Raw genomic sequence first — 18844 nt, forward strand, 5'->3', positions numbered from 1 at the left:
GTGCCCTTCACCCTAAATATGCCCCTCAAACAATCTCCACCTATACTGACTCCAAGGCCATCACAAATGCTACTGCTGTCACGAAGTCGCTCCCAAGCTCCTAAGCGATTCTGATATCTTACTCTTGAATTCTCAAACCCTTCTCCTATTCTACCTTGAAGATAGCCAGTTGTATGTAACGTGATACTATAACCTAATCCTGTACGTAATCAAATAGCTGTGCTTTGGCAAAATATACGTTGGCCAGAAACTTTAGGATAAAACTTGACTTAAAATTCTTGAGACATAAAAAGGGTTTTATGAGTCCTGGCCAGTTTGGCTCAGTGGTTTAGAGCATCGGCCCACAGACCAAAGAGTCTGCAGTTGGATTCCAGTCAAGGGCATGTATCTTAGTTGTGGTTCATCCCCAGCCCTGGGCAGGGTGGTGTAGGAGGCAACCAATTGAAGTGTCTCTCTCACATTGATGTCTCTCTCTCCCTCGCTGTCTGAAATTAGTAAAAAAATATCCCCAGGTGAGAATTTTAAAAAATTAAAAAATGTGCTGTATGATACTTACATTACATTCTGGCAATTTCCCAGTCAAAATGTCCTCTACTCTGATTGAGACGTCTTTTACCACTAACCCACTTCTGGCATGTTTGACACTAATCTTGAAACTGGTAATTTTGCCATTTGGTTGTCGAGGTAAATACCAAATCAGGTTTACTGCTGAGTAGTTAAAGGCTTCAACCGTGAGATTCACCACTTTTCCTGGAGCTGGGAAAGTGAGAGGGATTAAAAGGAGGAAAAAATAATGTTATAAAACTTAGAATGCCATTTGTATAATTTTGAGATATTACATTTCACGAGTTATATGAAATTAAATATACAATACATTTGGGGGGGAATCTACTTGGGTAAGATGTTTTGAAATACAGTTAATTAACTTTTGCCTATAATAAATAACTAGAAATTAGGCCCGTAGAGTTGTGTTTAAGAGACAAATTTGATCAACACATTCATTGATAAAGTATTTCAAATATGTCTGAAAACATCAATTGGTAGTTGTGTGTGTGAACATCCAAAAAAATTGAAACATAAATCTCTTCTTGAAATATTTTAGAATTACATAAATTCTTTAGCTAATGAAGAATTGGCAAACTGAAACAAATAACCAACCATTTGTACCAAAAAACATTTCTAGAAAATATCTAAATATGTAGTGCCTAACACAAAGTGGATACCACCCAACTGTTCATGGTTGTTACATTTTGAGTTTCATACACCCTCAAAATTAACTTGCATCAGAATTCATTAACTTGCAAAGAATTCAGTTTGTTATCAATTATTCATAATCTGCAATAATAACTATCTGCATGCTATTTTAATTGGGATGAGACAAACATAAGGACAGAATGAAAGAAAATCATGCCCATTAATTTCAAGGCACATTATGCAAAACTGACAAAGTAGAGTAAATAATCATGATCCTTTGGAATATTCAAAAAACATGCCAAGTCACTATTGAAAGAAATCCAAACAAGATGTTTGGCATGAAACATTGTAAGTAATGGTAGAGGTGCCTAGTCTTAAGATACCAAATGAAATAATTTGTAGAGAAGCATGTCAAAATATGATTTACAAAAGAAAGCCATATAAGTTATAAGAAAACCTGGTCTTGGAAGAGAGGGCTGTATATGAATGATATGACAAACAGTAGAAGCTGAGAAACTTAAAGACAGCTGTGTTTTAACAGAAAACCAAAGAAATAAATTTGGAGGAATGATTAATTATTAATAATGGATAAAATAATGGACAGAAAATGTTTGTCTCTAAAGGAAACTGATCAATGGAATTAATTAAATCTTAAGAAAACATTGACAATACAATTATTTTCTGATACTAAAGATTTAATATTTGCGTTTCTTTTAATGGATAAAATATAATAATGCAAAAGGAAAGGTTGTTAAATATATGATGCTATGGATTTATAAGAATTAAAACTTAGAATCTCTTTTAAATTAAATATATTTGATAAATAATGTGTAAATTTAAGATGTAATGTTAATTTGATATATTTATACACTGTATTATGATTGCTATCAGCAATAGTTAGCATCTCTATCACATTATGTAATTATTGCACCACATTGTTGCCTATATTCTTTATACTGTGCATGAGATGCTTATGGCATATTTACTGCCCATTGCAAGTGTGTACTTGAACATCAGTCTCATTCCCACACCCCCAAATCCTCATGGTAACCACCATTTTACTCCCTTCATGAATCTTAATCATCCCTTTAGATTTCTTATTTGTGGAAACTATACAAATTTTTATAAGTATTTCTGACTATATATACATATATTTATTTTATTTATAAGTACTTCTGTTATATATAACAAATTAACAAATGTGTCAGACAAGCTGACACATTCCCAAATGGGCCTTAAGAACAGTCATAGGAGGCAACTCAAGTGCAGAAAAATTTGACTTTATAAGGTAACCAAGTTTTTATTAAATTCCAAAGCATGACTTCAGAATACTAATAAAAGAAAACCTAAAATATTAAATTGATTTTAAAAGCAATTACATAATTTCATCACTTAAACAACATTTAGTACGAAAGAGGATATTTTTATTAACTTGCTTTAAATTTTATCTTAATAAAACGTATATTTGTGTGTGTGTGATTTCATGGTGTCTGAAGACTAGTTCTGGATTTTTTTTACTTGGCAGGCCTTTTCCTATTCTAAATATTGTAGTTTCTACTTCTGGACTTTTATGCATCAAAATCCCATTATCTTGATTTTTATGAGTGAATTTATCCATCTTCATCTAAATAAAAAAAATTGATACTGAAGTATCAAAAAATTTTGTTTACAAAGTCATTTCATCTGTCAGAGAAGCATCTTCCAACACTTTGAGGATGTTTCTAGATGAATGACATGCCTAGATACCATCTGTGTGAAAGTATCTACAACTTTTCAAAGAGCACACTATACAAGACATGTTAAGCCAGAAAACAATTGTATAAAGTTAATACAGAGACTTTTGAAGTATTTTCCTGCACTTTAAGGATCTACTAAGTGGGAAATTAAGATGCAAGAGATATGTTAAATATTGTAAAGCCAAAATGAATTCTATGTGTACCTGAAATAATGCTGCATGGAAGTTAAAAAGTTGAGCTTTTGTGCTAATGGGTGGAATATTAACTCAGTATAGTATAACTGGTTAACCTGTACACTCTTCTTAACAGTATTTTTATTAATGGGGAAAGAAATTACTTCTAATTAAACAATAATAAATGCACAAAATTTTTTCTTAAATGTTGGTTTTATGTAGCATAAATAAAAGAGGTATTTGAGAGAAAAACTGAAGATCACTGATCTAATTAAATTCATATTTATATTACATTTGTACCTCTTCAGAATTACCAAAAAAAAGAGAAAGATATAGCAAGAGGGATTATATAATAATGCAATTTGCCCCCAAACAATCAACATATGAGAAATACTGAGACAGCTATTCCAAGATTACTTTCACTGATCCTAGAGTCTCTCTAGTTTCTCTCGATCATAATTTGCCACGAGAGTTAATTTGCCAAGAGAGTTACTATCTCTAGAAACTATGTCAGTGAGCAGAAGTATGAAATATATCAAGTTCAAAAAGACCAGTGTGGCTGGCGCAGGTGGAGGAAGGGAGAATGGTGAAGCCTGGGAGAGAAGGAGCATCCAGAGCCCGGAGGCCATGGGAGGGACCCAGGGTCTTACTCTGAATGGTATGGAACCCACGTTAGGAAGAGAGAAGAAACATAGTCTGGCTTATGTTTCAAAAGATGACATAGCTCTTGTAAAGAGAATAAACTGTAAGCAGATAAATTGAAAACAAGACAACCAGTAAAGGGACTTTCAGTTGTTCAGGCAAGAAAAGATAATAGATTAAAATGATTAGCAATAGCAGTGATAGTCAAGATACATTTTGATATAGTGCTGGTGGGATTTGCTGACACTGTGAGAGAGTCAATGACGACTTCAAGATGTTTCCTCTCTGCCACTGGAAATGGAGGTCCCTTTAAATTGGTTTGGTAATGACTAAGGCTATGGATAATATGATAACTCTTAAAATTCATATTTCCAAAATTGTAATGTCATATAAATGCTTATGACTTAATATTCACAGGAAAATGCCAGATGTAAATGTGCATAAATGGCACAAGCCTACTTCCATTATATACAGTTATATAGAAATATATTCATGAGGGGGTAGAGGGGAAAGACCAGCCAGAAATGCACCAAAATGATAACAGGATTTTTTGTAAAACAGGGCAATGAATAATTTTTATTGCACATTTGTGTGTGTGTGTGTGTGTTTTCAGTTTCCTACAATAACAATGCATTTATAATCAGAAATAACAATATATATTTTAATAAATGAATTAATTATGTAAGAAGACTCTAAAATAACTAAATGATGATACTATTAAAAATTTTATGCATTTTCGTATCAGATTTTTTATATCCTTATTTATTTTAAGTGACAGAAACTCATAACTAAGTTAATTTAGAATAAATGATTTAGGAAAATTACCACTTTCTGCAGTTTGGAAGAGAAATGGGTCACTAAACACTCCAACGCCAGCACTGTTTTCGGCAGCCACCTAGGGGAGATCAAAAGAATTATGTTCAAGCTTTTTGTTGTCTAATTAAACAGACTCTGAAATCATAAATCTTTGACTTGTCTATTATTTGGCACATGATAAAGACACTTTTCCTCTAATTCCTACACCACTCCCAAAATGTACAGTACCTTTGGAGTTAGTCCATATTTCATTTCCCCTAAGGATATATTTGCAGAATAGTTTAATTCAACAGATTTCTCTTTTTTTTTTTTGGTGGTGGTACGTGCCCCTAGTGGGCCGACGCTCAACCACTGAGCCAAACGGGCCAGGGAGATTTCTCATATTCATAATGAAAATTTAATAATCAAGTTTTATAGTCTATTTAGTAGTAAATATAACATTTACTATTTATGGTGCACCTGCTATGCACCAGGACATCTTCAAGCAGTTTTACAAATCTCTTCTCAGCCACATAATCAAAACATGAAGTATTGTTGTCAAAACTTTCTTGATGAGAAAACTAGTCAAGTAACTTGCCTAAAGTCATAAGAACAAGGAGTAGAACCAGAATTCAGTTGAAGTTGGGCTTACTTTTAAAACTCAGCCTCTTTCCACTATAGTCACTCTAAGCAAGACACTACCATTATTTCTGTAACAAATACGAGGCCCTAGCTATGGTATCCAGCTCTGGAGTTTACAATTTAATCAGGCAAATAAATACTCAGAAAAACAATTTTTAAAATAAGCAGGTCTAATTTATCATTTAGACTAAGGATTCTAGAATTTAAAAGAAGGAAAAGTTCTTTTTGACTTGGATAGCCAGTCAAATGGATTAGAATAGGCGAGAGAGTGTCATAAAAGAGATCAAGACTTTAAAGGTCTTCCAAATGCCATAACTAAAGTCAGACAACCTTGGTTTCAGCTGCAGCTCTACCAATTCCCAGATAAGTAGATTGGGTCAATCAACTTAACTGTTCTAAGTCACCTTTCCCTTTTCTTTAAAATGGGAATGATAATATACGTATGTCATAGGATTGTTCTGAGGACTGAATGAAATAACACATGTAATGTACTTAGGATTTTCCCATTATCATGTAGATTTGATACCTACATTTGAAGATATCAAATGTAACATGCCAAATACCTTTTGGAATTCTGCAATGGCTAACATTTATTTAAACAGTATAATGAACACAACAATGATTTATAAAGTGTGGGATGAAAAGGAGGATGAGGGCTTCCCAAGAGGCCTGAAGTAAGAGAATTCAATTCAAACCCTATAAACATAGCCCTAAGCAGAACTAAGTTGTCTAAATCACTTGTCTGTCAACAATAGCTTCTTATATCACATTAAAATTTAATCTTTATCTATTACCTTCAACAGGATATTTTAACATGGAAATTAATCCGAATATGTGCTTGTTTATAGAAAATATCGGTAGTATGTCATTTTCAGCTGTCCGTTAGAAAAAGGGTCCCCACTCTTTACCCCATGTTTCTGCAATAAAATCATCACCACAAATCTTAGATTTTGACCTCTGCTTCAGTAACACTTTGCTTTTTACTTTTCTCGTTTGGGAGACCCCTACTATTGGTATATGCTCTCCAGTTCTCATTATGTTCTTTGATTCCACAAACAGGCGTTCTTCTAGTATGAAAAACCCTCCAGGCAAAATCTCTCTAACATATCTTACCATCTGGAAGGTCATTTCCAGTTATGTCTGATCACATATTTACACAGCTCTTATAGATTTTTTCCCTCAACACTCAATTACCTACAAAGCTCAAAAAGTATTTTGATGTTATGTTGAAAACAGAGAAGAGCACGGAGATTATCTTTACTGCTCCCTATCTCGTCATTGTAACTATTTTCATATAGCCCAACTATTTAGGATGGTTTTTCATTGTTTCTTCTTTATTTTTTACATAAGATGTTAAGTTTTGCATATTACATATTATAAAGGACTAAAAAATTTTAGGAGCACAAACACACAGTGAATTATCAGGAGATGCTGGTGAATGGAGCTGATTTGAATTCATGGTTCCTTGGGAAACTGGCTCATTAGAAACTTCCGTCCCATTATCCAAAATTTCAATAACTGACATACAAACACAATAGGATTAAGAGAAAAATAGCAGCTAACTTTAATTTTAATAAAGAAATAGACATTTTCACTTATAAATCCGACATCATTTCATTTAAACTTGATTTGTTCTTTGAAAAAGTCAGTAAGCTAATGCTTTTAAAAATAGAGAAAACGAACATAAAATGCACATAAAAATGAAAAAGGATTATAACACGTTTGTTTTAAAAGCCCTGCTGGGCACTGAGGTCATGACTCCGGTCGTCATTCTTCAGACACCTGTTCTGTGCAGCTGTAAAGGTTTGACCAGGTGGGAAAATCTCCTTCACTTTTAAAACAGATGAAATATTTTGATACTGAGTAATTTATTAACAAAATAATTACCTTGATTTCATATGTTGTCCCAGGATTAAGATTAGTGAGAAGGACTTCCAGACTGTCTGGTTTTGCTCTAACTTGTGTATATACTGTCTGCATCCATGGACAGACCTCCTTATACTTCACAATGTAAGAGAGAATCCTTCCATTCGGATTCGGTGGTGTATTCCAGGACAGAAGAATCCCAGCTGATCCCACTCTTTCACCTGCTAGGGACACTGGAGGCCCTGGTTCTATTTTTTAAAACAAAATCATGTTGTTAAAGAGTCAAATAATTATTGTAATTTCACAATCATAGATAAGAAAAGTATCTGCAAATGTAGACCTTTGAAGTTCCCAAAGACTAACGGTCTCTTAAATGTGAGTTTATCCTCCCTAGAATTTTGCTACCAGAAGAAAAATAAAAAGATTAAGTGCTTAGGGAAATACCAAAAACATTCTTTTAGAAGAATGTAAAAAATTGAATTCTATGAAATACTACATGCCAAATATACTTTTGATGCCAGATTATTTTCAAAAGAAACTTACTTGTACCAGGCTTACACACAAAAGCTAAGAAAACAAGAAATAGTCTCACAAACTGAGTAATTCTTTTTTAGCAAGGGTAGCGAGTTCATTTTCAGACTCTGAATTATTTAAATATTACCATTAACAGTTTCTGATCCATTTCACAAACAATTATAGAATAATTATCTTTAGTCTTTGGAAGAAAAGGAAGTTAAAGAACCAGTAAAACGCAGGTTCTGAACAGGTCTTCAGTTCCCATTTTGCTTTAACTGCTAAACTGTTTTTGTGCATATAATTTACATATTGCTAATATAAGTATTTTCATCCCATAGATTTGTACTGGCTCCAAATACTTTACTTTTAAAAAAAGGTAATTGAAACACATACTCACTCGTTACATTCGTTGTCACTGTTCTACTAACAGGTGAGCTGTATGTTGTAGCAGAAACAGAAGAGATGGTTACATCGTACCTAGTGCCAGGAACCGCATTGGAAACATCAACCTAGAACACCAAAAACAGATAATTGCAATAAAACTCTTCCTAGACAGCAAGAAAGCTAAAATAACAAATCTATCACAATCAGAAAAATAAAGTAACTTTACTGTACAACTCTGCACTGTTTAAAATATCACAAGTTTCATATTACTGTAAAACATAAATGTTTCTATCACAGAATTATTCACCAAATAAAAACTTACAAAACATACTGCATTATCAAGCACTAAATCAGTATTTCTATCTATGCTAGTTCATTGTCACAAGAAACTATTTAAGAATCTTAAGAAATCTGTAACCCACTGCTTAGCCCTAGTTTCTAGGAGGGTGTGTGAAATACCTGTGTCTCTGAAGTTCCAATAAAAACTAAACAAAAAAGGATAAGAATATCCATCATTATTACATTTTTCAGGCAGTAGAATCACATTGATGGCTCTAGAGAGAAATGTTGCCTGCATTAATGATTTAAAGACAGATCCTCCTGGCAAGTACACAATTAATGAGCCTGGATTACTCAATAGCTCTGCCCTTTCTTTGTTAAAGTATTCATGAACCCTTGGATGACTGGCTGTAAGTTCAGGGTAGACTTTAAAAAAAAAAAAAAAAAGCATAGACGTTGCTAAGGTAACAGTCCACCGACGCTGAAACAGACTCATCAATTCCGCATCAGTGTTTTTGTCTTTGTCTTCTGCTTTTAAAAACTCTCAAGGGACTAAGTTTTCATGGTGAATGAGTTTCATAAAGAACTTTCCTATTAGGACCAAATATAAATACAAGTTGGCTCAGCAAGTGTGATAATGAAAACTATACCTGATACTCTCCACCTCCAAGATCTTTGATAGTAACAAAGCCACTGTCAGGAACCAGACCCACACGAAACCCTGCGGCGTGGCCCGAGCGCAGGCTCCAGCGCAGAGAAAAGGAATGCGTGGAGACGTTGAAGGCTTTCAGTTTCTCAGGTTTTTCTGGTTCTGATATTGAAAAATAGAGGTTTGAAATACAGTTATTCTCCTAAAGTTTCAAAGAAAAAATGAAAATCAATAGTCTAAGGGTCAGGTTTCAAACTAATCATATTGTTAGAAAGCACTGAATCCTTTCGATTATGTCCAGCCAGACGGAGGCGTTAAGCATGTAAAACTTTGACAATAACTAATTTTTTTTAATTCTCACCAGAGGATATTTTTCTGTTTATCTTTGGATAGAGAGGGAGGAACAAACATCGATGTGAGAGGGACACATCAACAGGTTACCTCCTGCAGGACCCCAATCAAGGTCAGAGATGAACCGCAACTGAGGTACATGCCCTTGACCGGAATCGAACCCGTGACTCTTTGGTCCACGGGCCAACGCTCTAACCACTGAGCAAAATTGGCTGGAGCAACAATAACTAATTTTTAAGTATAATTATATATAGAAATAGTATATTGATTTAGGTATCTATTTCTAGGATTTTTTTTTTTTTTACCTACTAAAATCTGTGTGTGAACCAGACTGTTTTTTAAAGCTAGGTTCTAATAGAAAAGTTGAATCATTTTATAGCAAAGTAAGAACAAACTATGAATACAGTTATCTGGATGTTTAGCAAATGGAAGACAATTGGAAAAAATTATAACCAACATCTGCCAAATTTTTTAAAGGGTTAGAAATTCTGATAAATATTTAGTTAGGTGTGTCTTTGAAAGGAACACTAGGTTTTCATATGGGAGAGGAAATGCGATAGCTTTTAAACAGTAAGTCCTAATTGTCATAGCTTTTTCTACCCTTGCCTCTGTTTTCAAAGTTTTGCTTATATTGCCTGTACCTCCTTGAAGGGAGTGTGTACATAAAGTTCTTCTGATTGGGCCCAGCTAGTGTGGTTCAGTGGTTGAGCATTGATCCATGAACTAAGAGGTTGCTGGTTCGATTCCCAGTCAGGGCACATACCCAGGTTGTGGGCCTGATCCCCAGTGGGGGGCGTGCAGGAGGCAGCCAATCGATGTTCTCTCTCATCAATATTTCTCTCTCTCTCTCTCCCCTTCTCCTTTCCTCTCTCTCTAAAAATCAATAATAAAAAAAAAAGATAAAGTTCTGATTGGTTGCTGATGAGTCAGCTTTTCACTCTGCTTTATCTGTAGTGCAGATTTCAGACGAACAATATATGGGAGCAGAAGAATACATGAAGCCAAGCATCAGAAAAACATATCTGATACACATCCAATTTAACACTATTTCCCAAAGAAAGGAATCTGGACTTAACAATTGAGTTCCACTTATCATTTTAAAGCCCCCCTACCAGATATGATTTGAATGGATATAAATTTTAAAATGTGCATTTCCTAACAAAACTGATCATGGCACATTGCATAAAATAGAAACCTTAAGTCAATTTCTCTTTTTGGAAAAGTGGGAGGGAGACACTTCTAGAATGATATTTCTTTATCTCCTTTGAAAAGTTCCTTTAATGCTTATAATGCTTCCTTAGTACCTGAAACTGATAATCAACCAGTTAACTTCTACCATGACATTTTCAAAGATACGGTCATTCTCTCAGCATCATCCCCAAACTGTCAATGTAGTGAGCACTGCAGTTTTATAAAAACTCTTTAGAAATATTGTAGCCCTGGCCTGGTGGCTCAGTTAGATGGAGCATCCTCCCATGCACCAAAAGTGGCGGGTTCAATTCCTTGTCAGGGCACAAACCCAGGTTGTGGGTTCAACCCCCGGTCAGGGCTTGTGCAGGAGGCAACCAATCCATGTTTCTCTTTTACATCAATGTTTCTATCCCTCTCTCTCTCTCTGTGCCCCTCCCTCCCTTCCTCTCTCTAAGATCAGTAAAAAAAATATTAGAAATTTTGTAAACCCAAGGTAAAAGATCAGATAAATACCCGGTTTGTGATGGGCACAATTCCTTTGCTGTTTACAGCTGCTGGCATTTTTCCTGGCTCATTCTGCACACAGACCTTTGTCCTCAGTATTCTGAGGCTTAAGAGAAAAGAGCTTGATTCTTAAAATAGACTGAAGTCTAATGTAACAAATACCTAATTAACTACAACTAACACTTACTGATTTATAGGAGAGCTAATACTATTGCTTCAAGGATCCCAGAAAATAACTAATATCCATGAAGCCTTAGGTAAGAAACTAGAAAAAGACCTCAGGGGAGACTTTGGAAGAAAGAGGAAGAGCGGAGAAGTGAAGGTCTGCTTACTGAGATGGTGGTGAGATAGGATGTGGTTTCCTAGACGGTGGTTTAAGATTACACACTGAAGAACTCTTGGCTAAGGACGAAGTGTGTCTCACCAAGAGGAGGAAGAATATATTTGTCTGGAAATTTGCCAATCTGATCAGGAGGGAAGGCCTGAAAACTTTAAGACAGTTTGGTAAAGACCTTTCAGAACGGCGTGGATAGAAGCCCTGGAGATGGGCAGAATGTAGAGTAACTGAGAAAAGCCAGCCTGAGTTTCTGGGATCCCATAAAAAAGAGAGAGTCTGATGAACACGTAGACCATCATAATCATTTTAGACGTGTTATTTTTTTTCCTAAATCCAATGGAAATCCATTTAAAAATGTTGAGCAGGAGAGCAATCTGACTTGTTTTCTTACTTTATTTTTTGTTTTAAAAGATTGCTCTGGAATGGCATATGAGTCGTATATGATTTGGAAAGAGGCAGAAATGGCAGTGTGAGAGGCCTTGGCTGGGGTCTCAGTTGGTTGGAGCACCGTCTTGATGCACCAAGGTTGCAGGTTCGATCCTGGGTCAGGGCACATACAAGAATTCTCTCTCCTCCTTCTCCCTCCCTCTTTCTCTCTCAAATCAATTTTAAAAATGGCAGTGAGAGGCAGTCAGTGGGATGCTGTTAAGTCTGGGCACACAGGAGTGAGGCTTGCCCTCGGACAGAGGTAGTGCAGGCGGAGCAATGCTTACGTCATGTAGAAGAGTGCAACTTTCTGGACAGGAGCTGCAAGACTATTAACTGAAAGTAGACCCCATAATAAATACCTGGTTTGCACTCAATGAAATTTGGTCTCTCAAAAGGTAGGAAAATATGAAACAAAAATATTACTCTCAACTGTTACTAAACAATAAAAAACAGAGGTGAATATGTTTTGGAGTTTTAGGAGAAAAAAAAATTCACAATGTGTTCAATTTAACTGGGGTTAGCAAAAGGAATTCTAGGCTTCAGTCTGATATTTTTTTAGGTCATAATTTCCCAAAAATTAATCTTCAGAGCCCTAAGTCCTTAGTCTTTAATAGATGTCTTATGGTCAAGCCACGTCTTCAAATAATTCCTTTTTTATGTTAAACAGTTTTATTTATTGCAGGATATCTCAGAGCCTTAACTATGTTTAAATATATCTCGTATGATTCTCTAAAGCAGTACTGTCCAATAAAAATATAATGTGAGCCACACTAAAAAAGTAAAGAGAAATGTGTAGAATTAAATTTAATAATATGTTTCATTTAATCCAATATATCAAAAATATCATTTCACTTGCAATCAAGATAAAATTATTAATGAGATGGTTAATTTTTTTTTCACACTGTCTTTGAAATCCAATGTGTCTTTCACACTTAACAGCACATCTGAATTTGGACTAGCCATATGTCAAGGCTCAGCACCCACATGTGCTAATCACTGCACTGAAAGCATCTCCCAACTCTCCCCTTGGCACTTCAGTAAATTTACCTAAACTGCATTTTGAGAAGCTGAGAAAAAAAGAAAGAAACAGAAATATGATCCCATGATCAATGTCTATACAGGAAAACAATTCAAAAAAATGAGAATAACCTCAAAAGCAAAATTCTGATGCAAACTATGGTACACTAACCTTTGAGAAAGAGAGTGAAAATAGTTCAAGATGGAAAGGAACAGTACGTAGAGAGCGCCTCCGTCGATTCTGACTCCTCAGGGTACGCACAAAGTGAGACCAAAATGTTACATAACTCAGAATATTCACCAAAGAGTTGCACACATCTATCAAAACAGTACCAAGACAATGAAAACCTACAATGCACAGCTTTCTAAAACTGAAGCATGAAGATTTAAAAAGTTTCATTGCATTATTACTACCTTTTATTACTTCCTGTGTACTAACACTGTATATGATAAGCTTGGAATATTATATTTAAATCTTTCTGTAATTAAATCATAGGCTGGGCACAATATATACTATGACTGGTAGGATACTCATACACTGGACATAAAACACGACAAGAACTAACTCTTACCAGGTTTATGATACACCAAGCAGTGTGCTAAGCACTTTCACCTATTGTTTTATGTAGCAGTCGTAACAATTCACAAATAGATACTATTATTATTGCAATTTAAAAATGAGAAAACTGAGAAACAAAAAATTTAGGTAACTTCTCCAAGGTCTCAAAGCTAACAACTGAATAGTAGAGCAGGACTTAGATGCAGAAGCAATAGCTTCAGAGCTCAAGCTTAATTAAGGCTACAAATCCTAAAATGGAGATGAACCTCAATTACCCTGGTAGGCCCAATCTAAACACACAGACCCTTAAAAGTGAAAGAGAGCCCAGCTGGTGTGGTCAGTGGTTGAGTGTCGACCCATGAACTGGCATCAAGAGGTCGCCAGTTCAATTCCCGGTCAGGGCACATGTCCAGGTTGTAGGCTTGATCCCGAGTAGGGCGTGTGCAGGAGGCGGCCAATATATGTTCCACTCTCATATCAGTGTTTTCTCTCTCTCTCCCTTCAAAAAAAAAATCAGTACATAAAAGTGGAATAGTCCAATGTGATGGGAAAGAAGGCAGGAGTGAGTTGAAGCATGAATACAACTCAACCTTCCTCTGCAGGCTCTGAAGATGGAGGAAAAGGATCACAAGTCAAGAAATGAGGCCCTTCTAAACCTAGGATCAATCCTTAACTGACAGCCAGCAAGGATGGGTACCTCAGCCCTACACCACAAGGAACTAAACTTTTCAAATGGCCTAAATAAGCAAAGAAATAGATTTTCCCCTGAAGCCTACAGAAAGGAACATAGCCCTTTAATACCTTGATTTTAGCCTGGTGAGACCTATGTTGGACTTATGACCTACAGAACTATGACATAATAAATCTTTTTGTTGTTTGAAGTCACTAAACATGTGTTACTTTGACAAAGCAGCAGTAAGAAATAAATACAGTGTGTAACAGCCACATAACATAAATGTCCGTAGACTGAGTTATCATCACATGTCTGCTTGGGCCTGTCGGAATCCACAATCTTAAAGATCACCGAAGAGTATTCTTATAAGTTATTGCTGTAATCATGTTCTCTTTTTAAAAGTTTAAAATATTGATAGGTTTCACACCTTCAATTGGATTTTAAAATGATGCCAGACACCATTTTATCTGATTTACATTTTACATGTGTTACCTCAAAAATTCTCAAAATATTCCAGCAAAATTAGTTTTTTACCTCTGAAATAGTCTATAGACTAAGTTTTCAAACTTTAAAAAAATGCATTGAAATTTTATCTTGAACAATACAATATGCAATATGATGTGAATTTTAAGAATAGCAAAAAGAATTTGTTTATTTATTTTTTAATCCTTACCCGAGGAATTTTTCCATATTTTGTTGGGATAGAGTGGGAAAAAGAGAAAGAAACATCGACGTGAAAGGAACACATCGAGTGGTTGCCACCCGCACAACCCACCCAGGGCCGGGGCCAAACTGCAACCGAGGTACGTGCCCTTAGCAGGAACCGAACCCGGATCTCTCTGGACCGCAGGCCGATGCTTCAACTGCTGAGCTAAATCGGCCAGGGCTCAAAAAGAATTTACATACCTGCAACAACGCTAATAAATGTTCCAGGTCCTTCAACATTGCCTCTCACTCGGTGTACTGTGATGTTATATATTCCACCAGGAGTCAGATCTGTAACTGTGTACTCAGTTATCATTTCCCAAATGAGATATTCTTTCGCAAATGTTCTGTTTGATATATAAATCTTGTAATGAGTGAAGTTGGTCTCTGTTGGATTCCACGTTAAATTTGCAGAAGAAGTATTCACAGCTTTTAATGTTAAGCCACATATCTTAGATGGTTCTGTTGAAAATGCAAATGATATGTAAATAAAATCATACATATATATATAAAAATACAGCAAACATGTATAAAATAATTTAAACATCTATGTAATAATCCTTAAATTTATTCATGTATAATGTCTTACATGTTCAGTTCAGCTAACTGAGAAATAGAATATTATATATGAATTTTAATTTTAGTGGCACATTAATATCCTCCCTTGTTTCCAAGTATTTTTCCTTAAGTGACGTAATAATAAGTCACTTCCAATAGTCATTCTTTTAGACTATGTCTCCTGAATGCTCATAACCAGAACTATTCTTGTATGATATAATCATGGGATTATTAGCTACCACTTAGCAGTTAGCTAATGTGGAATGAAGATGAGACAAAGCAAGTAAGTTAGAGAGGTAGTGAGGACCAGGAGTAAGGGCATTTTCAGATGTGGTCTGATTATATCAAAGTTTTTAATAGTCCCATATCACTGTATTTCAACCCACTCAACAATGGAAGTAATGTTGTTACAACATTGGTCTTCACTGAGAGGGAATCCTACACACCTCACCATCTTTCACAAGAATTGTTGGTAACAAATATTATAACTCCTCCCAACCCCAAAACATTATGAAACAGATTTATAATTAGTTTACAAACGTTATGGAAAAGAAGATAGATGTTCTGTTTATCAAAACCCTACTTCAGGAGAAAATAAATTTTGCTTATATGAAATATTATATATAATGTTTGTGTATATATACATGCATATATACACAAATACATGTGATATGCATGATATATACACATATATACTGGTTAACTTCAGATTTTAAAAACCCTGTGTATTTCCCAATACATTTATACATACAAATTTTTTTTAATTCCTATATTTCTTGAGTTTGCTTAACATATTTTTATGATCATTATTTCTTTATTAACAGGCTTTGTGTTTTAAAACGGTTTTTTTTATGCTAAGCCAAAATACTTTCAATTTTTTAAAACTATAAAGCAAAGATTGCATTCATGATATCTCCTTACTTGTAGTCACCATTTTCATTACAGATACACTGTAATCTTCGCCTCTAACTGTCTTCACGTGAAACATGTAGTCCACACCCGGAGTCAAATTCTTTACTTTGGCTTTGTTTCCATAAACAATGACTTTAAATAGCTTTTCCTTTCTAGATGTCATACAATAATATACCTAAAAGAAGGGGAAATAAATTTATATTTGTCATGGTTTAAAAAGTATTTATTGTCCTGGCCGGTTGCTCAGTGGTTAGAGCATTGGCCCACGGACCAATGAGTCACGGGTTCGATTCCAGTCAAGGGCACGCACCTCGGTTGTGGTTCATCTCTGGTCCTGATTAGGGTCATGCAGGAGGCAACCAGTCGATGTGTCCCTTTAACGTCGATGTTTCTCTCTCTCCCTCTCCTTCTCTCTCTTTCTCTCTCCCTCCCTCCCACCCTTTCTGAAGATAAATAGAAAAATATTCTCAAGTGAAGATTAAAAAGAAAAAGTATTGCCCGGCTGGTGTGGCTCAGTGGTTGAGCATCGACCCATGTACTAAGAGGTCACCGGTTCGATTCCCAGTCAGGGCACATGCCCAGGTTGTGGGCCCAATCCCCAGTGGGGCGCGTGCAGGAGGCGGCCCATCGATGTTCTCTCTCATTGATGTTTCTATTTCTCTCTCTCTCTCCCTTCTACTCTCTCTAACATCAATAAAGAAAACAAATTTTTTTTTAAAAAGAAAAAGTATTTATTTAGCACCAACTTACATAAATTGCTCTTGCAAGGTAAGGGCCATGATCCTTCCTATCTTTACCAAAAGTAATTTGAGGCAAGTTGAGGCTGAATAACAGTCACGTTTACACAGTAATAAGCATAGAGGACTGAATTAGAAGTTATTCACTAAAAGACCAGTAGTCTTATATTGTTTTTACATTTCATTTACATATGTTCTGACTTACGTGTGTGTGTGTGTGTGTATATATAATAGATATACTATATAATGATTGGGACTTTTCCTGTTGGTCACCTGAAAACAAAAAATATTCTGTCAAGTTGCATACCCACTCTCCCAATTCCGTGTAAGCAGAAGACAGGAGGAGGAGAAAGAGACGTGGAAGTGGGGTACAGACTGACAATCCCCAGAAGAGGGGTTGGTGGGGGAGAGATAAACCACAGAACTTATATGCATGTATGCATGAACAATGGACATGGACAACAAAGCTGGGGACGGGGGGGGGGGGGGGGGGCGGGGTGACCAGTGGGGGGGGGGGCATCTGTAACAAAAATAAATGAATTAATTTTAAAGAAAAAAAGACCTACTAAAGTCTCAACTTACCGCCCTAGGGAAGAAAACCACAACGTTTTCCTGGCTGCCCCAGGTGGGAAGTAGGTCTTTTGCCCACACCCCACACTCCAGCTAGATGAGGAGGGCCCTATGTATGTCACGACCATAAAGGGGTACCTGCTAGAGGAAAAAACACCTCCTAGTGGGCCATGTATGTAGGCAGCAGACTTTTTATTCATGTATCTGGTTGATCACAGAAAAAGGAAACTGGAAACAGAGCTGAGCAAAAACAAACAAAAAAGGGCCGTATAGCAATTTGCTGCCCTGACAAAGACGCCAGAGGTGTAGTATGAACACAGGGAGTGGTCAGGCTTGAACTGTCTTCCCAGTACCCCACCCAAGAAGGCTGGCCTCTGTGTAGACAAACCCTAGCAGCAGAAATGCCCCAGGGAAGAGCTGGGAGTAGTTAAAAATAGGTTGAGCCAGAGCTGGTCTGTCATGTCAAGAAGTGGGCAGTGGAGACAACTCCCAGGGACCTCCAGAGAACTCATGCGTGTGCCTCAGGAGAGAGCTAGTATTTGCAGGACTGGTAAATAGTGTCACTGGAAGTCAGTGTGAGTCAGGGGAACAGACAAAACCAGCAAGAGAGAGAACAAAAATAGACACCTGGAATAAAGAAGGTGCTTCAATTTTTTGTTAAATGAATGAATCATAAATGTCACACTCCATGCCAGCCCACCTTTTAGCATAACCTAAGCCAGTCAATTATTCATTAAGTTCTGAGGATTGGCATGGCCTTTAGAAATTTTCAGTGGACTAATCTGCTAGTTCCAATACCTTGGAGACATTTTTATTCATTAAAGGCTACTTATAACAATCTTTACTCTTCTTCACTCTATAATTCATGTTTGTAAAACAGAAACATATTTCTAAATGAAAGTAAGCACATTAATTTTATATATCATGTCAGCTTTATTATGCTTTAAAAAACATTATTATGTGGTGGGAGTGAAACAAGTTTTGTAAGCAGACGTGTTTATCACTGTCTTGTGGGAAGTGTTTTGTTACTGGAGGAAGATAATCATTAGGTCTAGAAGTATATCATTGCTTATTGATTTATAAGGTGTCACTGACAATTGCCTTGCTTGTCTGGAATATGAAAGACAGAAGGAGTGAGCAGAATGCTGAGTACTTCTGATCTGAAAGGGTGGTAGGAGAAAGCACCATGTCATGGTAGAAGAATATTATCTTAACAGAGTGCTCAATTCAGACAAAGAGTCATATTAAGGTATTAAGGAAGAAGATGAAGGAAGAGAAATTGTCTGTAGTGATCTAATAATGCAAATATGTAAATTTTTTAAAAATGCAATGTGAAAAATAGAGGTTTATTTCCCAATGTATGTGAACTACACATGCCTAATAGAAACCAATGGAAGAAAACTTAATTCGTGCTTTATGCCTACT

At 35.9% G+C, this 18844-nt stretch overlaps 1 protein-coding gene across 1 annotated transcript in view; it reads right to left on the reverse strand.

Annotated features, from left to right (window-relative positions):
- The window catches only part of PTPRQ (protein tyrosine phosphatase receptor type Q), a 213784-nt gene extending 205323 nt beyond the window's left edge, over window positions 1–8461 (reverse strand). Inside the window, exons 1-5 of the mRNA XM_036252356.1 lie at window positions 8408–8461; window positions 7962–8073; window positions 7070–7296; window positions 4571–4640; window positions 557–756 (exon numbers count right to left, since the gene is read on the reverse strand). Coding sequence (XP_036108249.1) covers window positions 557–756; window positions 4571–4640; window positions 7070–7296; window positions 7962–8073; window positions 8408–8461 — 663 coding nt within the window. The remainder of the gene's footprint in view (window positions 1–556; window positions 757–4570; window positions 4641–7069; window positions 7297–7961; window positions 8074–8407) is intronic.
- Between the last annotated feature and the right edge of the window lie 10383 nt (window positions 8462–18844).

Source organism: Molossus molossus, unplaced genomic scaffold, assembly GCF_014108415.1.
Source record: "Molossus molossus isolate mMolMol1 unplaced genomic scaffold, mMolMol1.p scaffold_m16_p_10, whole genome shotgun sequence".
Classification (NCBI taxonomy): domain Eukaryota; kingdom Metazoa; phylum Chordata; class Mammalia; order Chiroptera; family Molossidae; genus Molossus; species Molossus molossus.